Source organism: Bufo bufo, chromosome 6 (assembly GCF_905171765.1).
Source record: "Bufo bufo chromosome 6, aBufBuf1.1, whole genome shotgun sequence".
Lineage (NCBI taxonomy): Eukaryota > Metazoa > Chordata > Amphibia > Anura > Bufonidae > Bufo > Bufo bufo.
In genome coordinates, this window is record NC_053394.1 from 2,920,177 (window position 1) to 2,925,993 (window position 5,817).

Below are 5,817 nucleotides of genomic sequence, written 5' to 3' on the forward strand. Positions count from 1 at the left end.
GGGCACTGTGGATGTCACTGTTATGGGGGCACTGTGGATGTCACTGTTATGGGGGCGCTGTGGAGGTCACTGTTATAGGGGCACTGTGGATGTCACTGTTATAGGGGCGCTGTGGAGGTCATTGTTATGGGGGCACTGTGGAGGTCACTGTTATAGGGGCGCTGTGGAGGTCACTGTTATAGGGGCGCTGTGGAGGTCACTGTTATAGGGGCACTGTGGATGTCACTGTTATAGGGGCGCTGTGGAGGTCATTGTTATGGGGGCACTGTGGAGGTCACTGTTATAGGGGCGCTGTGGAGGTCACTGTTATAGGGGCGCTGTGGAGGTCACTGTTATAGGGGCACTGTGGATGTCACTGTTATAGGGGCGCTGTGGAGGTCATTGTTATGGGGGCACTGTGGAGGTCACTGTTATGGGGGCACTGTGGATGTCACTGTTATGGGGGCACTGTGGATGTCACTGTTATGGGGGCACTGTGGAGGTCACTGTTATGGGGGATCTGTAGAGGTCACTGTTATGGGGCACTGTGGAGGTCACTGTTATGGGGGCGCTGTGGAGGTCACTGTTATGGGGGCACTGTGGAGGTCACTGTTATGGGGGCGCTGTGGAGGTCACTGTTATGGGGCACTGTGGAGATCACTGTTATAGGGGCACTGTGGATGTCACTGTTATGGGGGCACTGTGGAGGTCACTGTTATGGGGGTGCTGTGGATGTCACTGTTATGGGGGAGCTGTGGAGGTCACTGTTATGGGGGCGCTGTGGATGTCACTGTTATAGGGGCACTGTGGATGTCACTGTTATGGGGGCACTGTGGAGGTCACTGTTATGGGGCACTGTGGAGATCACTGTTATAGGGGCACTGTGGATGTCAATGTTATGGGGGATCTGTGGAGGTCACTGTTATGGGGCACTGGATGTCACTGTTATGGGGGCACTGTGGAGGTCACTGTTATGGGGGCACTGTGGAGGTCACTGTTATGGGAGCACTGTGGAGGTCACTGTTATGGAGGCACTGTGGAGGTCACTGTTATGGGGGTGCTGTGGAGGTCACTGTTATGGTGGCACTGTGGAGGTCACTGTTATGGGAGCACTGTGGATGTCAGTGTTATGGGGGCACTGTGGATGTCACTGTTATGGGGTGCTGTGGATGTCACTGTTATAAGGGCACTGTGGGTGTCACTGTTATGGGGGCACTGTGGAGGTCACTGTTATGGGGGTGCTGTGGATGTCACTGTTATGGGGCACTGTGGGTGTCACTGTTATGGGGGCACTGTGGAGGTCACTGTTATGGGGGATCTGTGGAGGTCACTGTTATGGGGGAGCTGTGGAGGTCACTGTTATGGGAGCACTGTGGAGGTCACTGTTATGGGGGCGCTGTGGAGGTCACTGTTATGGGGACACTGTGGAGGTCACTGTTATGGGGGCACTGTTGATGTCACTGTTATGGGGGCACTGTGGAGGTCACTGTTATGGTGGCGCTGTGGAGGTCACTGTTATGGGAGCACTGTGGATGTCACTGTTATGGGGGTGCTGTGGAGGTCACTGTTATGGGGGCACTGTGGATGACACTGATATGGAGGCACTGTGGATGTCACTGTTATGGGGGCACTGTGGATGTCACTGTTACAGGGGCACTGTGGATGTCACTGTTACGGGGCACTGTGGATGTCACTGGTATGGGGGCACTGTGTAGGTCTCTGTTATGGGGGCACTGTGGATGTAACTGTTATGGGGGCACTGTGGATGTAACTGTACTGGGGGCACTGTGGATGACACTGATATGGAGGCACTGTGGAGGTCACTGTTATGGGGGCACTGTGGATGTCACGGATATGGAGGCACTGTGGAGGACACTGTTATGGAGGCACTGTGGATGTCACTGATATGGAGGCAATGTGGAGGTCACGGTTATGGGGGCACTGTGGATGTCACTGATATGGAGGCACTGTGGAGGTCACGGTTATGGGGGCGCTGTGGAGGTCACTGTTATGGGGGCGCTGTGGAGGTCACTGTTATGGGGGCACTGTGGATGTCACTGTTATGGGGGCACTGTGGATGTCACTGATATGGAGGCACTGTGGAGGTCACTGTTATGGGGGCACTGTGGATGTCACTGATATGGAGGCACTGTGGAGGTCACGGTTATGGGGGCGCTGTGGAGGTCACTGTTATGGGGGCGCTGTGGAGGTCACGGTTATGGGGGCACTGTGGAGGTCACTGTTATGGGGGCGCTGTGGAGGTCACTGTTATGGGGGCGCTGTGGAGGTCACGGTTATGGGGGCACTGTGGAGGTCACGGTTATGGGGGCGCTGTGGAGGTCACTGTTATGGGGGCGCTGTGGAGGTCACGGTTATGGGGGCACTGTGGAGGTCACTGTTATGGGGGCACTGTGGATGTCACTGTTATGGGGGCACTGACTTATATCAGGCTTTCTGACGTCTAGTGAAGGCTGCTGGACATCTGACCACCCGATCCTGTGTACCATCCCTGAGTCCACAATATATAATTGTGTCGAAACCAACCTCGCCACTGGGTGCTGGAGGGGCCTGGTTGCCAGCCTCTTGCCCCAGGATTATGGGCCCTCTCATCAGCCCATGCTAAACTTAAACCCCATGGCGATTTGACTGGGTTTGTGGCATCTGAGCGCTGTTCGGATATATTGAGCGCTCAGATCCAAGCCATCTGGGGATAAGTTGAATGTGGGGGTTCTGTTCAGTAGGAGTTATGTATTTTTGTGTAGTTTTGCTGTTGTGAATAGAGGTATTTTCTGTACCTAGTTGGCTTACCACACCCAGTTAAGCCAATTATCTCACACAGCCTAAGGCCTCATGCACACGACCGTTGTGTGCATCCGCGGCCGTTGTGCCGTTTTCCGTGTTTTTCTGCGGACCCATTGACTTTCAATAGGTCCGTGGAAAAATCGGAAAATGCACCGTTTTTCATCCGCGTCCGTGATCCGTGTTTCCTGTCCGTGAAAAAAATAAGACCTGTCCTATTTTTTTCACGGACAACGGTTCGCAGCCCCATTCAAGGCAATGGGTCCGTGAAAAACCACGGATGCACACAAGATTGTCATCCACGGACATGAAAACTTGACTTTTCATGTCCGTGGATCCTCCAAAAATCAAGGAAGACCCACGGAAGAAAAAACGGACACGGATCAAGGAACTACGGAAACCCATTTTTGCGGACCGAAAAAAAAACAAACGGTCGTGTGCATGAGGCCTAACTCTGTAAAAACTGGTTCTGGGCAGAAAAGCCATGCTTCTTTTGTTCACAAAGGACTTTTACTAACTTTTGAACCCCTGGTCTAATTCGTGCCATTTTGCGATATGTTAAATGTCTATGTGTTTACTGTAAAGGGTGGGACATTGTATGTTTGAGTAGTGATGTTTGTCCTATTGTCTCCACGTGTGTATTGGTGATTTCCCTTTGTCCTGAGAGATAATTGAATTACTCCTCGGTTGTCTCCAGGACAGAAGACATTGTGTATTCTCCTGCCTGTGATAATTACATCAACCCATTTTGTAAGGTAATTGTATCACAGGCAGAGGGGAGGATTTTGTGTGGGAGTGTTTTACTGTATTGTACGTGTTTATTGGTTGTTTTACAAAACCCTGTGGGTGGTACTAGTGTGTACCAATGTTCTATAAGATCAATAAACGCACAGCTCTGGCTGTCCAATGCTTTACCCTCAACACGGAGCCTCGTCTCGTTCTTGGGGGGATTCACTGTATGCTGTTAGAGACTGATTGCTAGGAGTTTAAGCCGCTTGGGTGCGTTTCCTATTCGTCTGCTAGCAGCTATTCGTGAGGTTCCGTTCGGGAGTTTGGAGCATTCCCTTGTATGCCGTTACAATAATAATATTAGGAAGACATGCCTGACGCTCTGGTGCAGTGTGACATCATTAGTAGATGAAGCGTAGCATGCGGCGGTCAGAGTCCTGTGCGAGCGGTAACAAGCGCCACCCTCGCCCTGAACGGTGATCCAAAACAGACAGCGTTATGTGCGGGATAATATGGGGTTTGGGCCAATGGGTCTAAGGTGAGAATTCTCAAGGTTCTTCTTGAATGGTGGCCTCTGTACTGGTACGGAACATGGACGTCATGTGAAGGGGCGATGTTTCCAGTGATGACGTCACGCCACACGTCTGCTCAGCTCCAGGGTCAACGTGCAGAAGAGAAAAATATAGGAGCTTGTGGTCATGGAATACCTCCTGACCATGGTGACCCCACCACCTACTTCCATGCCGGCACCAGTTACGGCTTCTTATCGGTGGGCTCCCTGTAAACCTTCCCGGCGCTCACACAAATGATGCACTTCTTATAGAATGACACCATGCGGTTCTGCATTAGTTTGAAGGCCATGCATATAATGGCCATGCCCAGCACCGTGTACACCGACAGCAGCAAGAAGTACTTGGGGTGTTCAGGAAAGACGTCGCCAAATCCAATGGTGGTCAGTGTTATAAAGCAGAAGTAGAAAGCTTCCAGGACGCTCCATTTCTCCCACAGACGAAGAATTACTGCCCCCAGCATGATGAAGGCCATCACTACGAAGATGATGACCGGGATCGGAACGTCCAGCTGATCCAGCCCCTCTCCAAGCTTGTCAAAGTTTAACAGGGGTGCATAAGGGATATCCTTCATTTCAAGGGCAGGGCAGGAGTAACATCTCATATATGGACCTTTCTTGGGTAAAGTCCTTTCAGTGTCCTTCAAAATCAGCAATTCAAAAATGTTGAGGTTCCTCAATTGCAGGTAGCTGTCCTTCACGGGCGCCTGGTTCTTCAGGATGTCGGTCAGGCTAAGTGGCTCCTTGATTGACACTCGGCTGTCCATGGTGGAGGGCACACTGGACCTCGTTGAGTGGCGCTTCAGACTGCAGAAGCTGGTGGTGGACAGGCTCGATTTACACTGGAAACATCTGTGCCAGGAATCCAGAACAGAGTTGTATGTCCTGGACATGAAGGCGGCAAGAATGTCACCAAGATCTGCCAGCAGCAGGAGCATCAGAGGGATGCCGATGGCCGCATAGACCATGGTGACAATTCTCCCCAGATCGGTGACTGGGGCCATTCGACCATAACCTGAATGAGAGGGAGACATGGAGTGAAAAGAGAGTGACAGAGAACGAGAGAGTGAGAGAGAGACATGGAGTAAAAAGAGAGTGACAGAGAACAAGAGAGAGTGAGAGAGAGACATGGAGTGAAAAGAGAGTGACAGAGAACAAGAGAGAGTGAGAGAGAGACATGGAGTGAAAAGAGAGTGAGAGGGAGACATGGAGTGAAAAGAGAGTGACAGAGAATGAGAGAGTGAGAGAGAGACATGGAGTGAAAAGAGAGTGACAGAGAACAAGAGAGAGTGAGAGAGAGACATGGAGTGAAAAGAGAGTGAGAGGGAGACATGGAGTGAAAAGAGAGTGACAGAGAATGAGAGAGAGTGAGAGAGAGACATGGAGTGAAAAGAGAGTGACAGAGAACGAGAGAGAGTGAGAGAGAGACATGGAGTGAAAAGAGAGTGAGAGGGAGACATGGATTGAAAAGAGAGTGAGAGAGAACGAGAGAGAGTGAGAGGGAGACAAGGAGTGAAAAGAGAGAGAGAGCGAGAGAGAGTAAGAGGGAGACGAGTGAAAAGAGAGAGAGAGTGAGAGGGAGACAAGGAGTGAAAAGAGAGAGAGTGAGAGGGAGACATGGAGTGAAAAGAGTGAGAGAGAGTGAGAGGGAGACATGGAGTGAAAAGAGAGAGAGAACGAGAGAGTGAGAGAGAGAGACATGGAGTGAAAAGAGAGTGAGAGAGAACGAGAGAGAGGGAGAG

General features: G+C 51.3%; 1 protein-coding gene across 1 annotated transcript; it reads right to left on the minus strand.

Annotated features, from left to right (window-relative positions):
- Positions 1 to 4,260: 4,260 nt before the first annotated feature.
- On the minus strand, positions 4,261 to 5,109 carry KCNK18 (potassium two pore domain channel subfamily K member 18). Its single transcript, XM_040436525.1, has one exon. The coding sequence runs from the start codon at positions 5,107 to 5,109 to the stop codon at positions 4,261 to 4,263; it is 849 nt and encodes a 282-aa protein (XP_040292459.1).
- Positions 5,110 to 5,817: the final 708 nt, after the last annotated feature.

Bases quoted from the DNA above. Each gene is read 5' to 3' on its own strand.
- KCNK18 (XM_040436525.1), bottom strand. From the start codon at position 5,109: ATGTCTCCCTCTCATTCAGGTTATGGTCGAATGGCCCCAGTCACCGAT.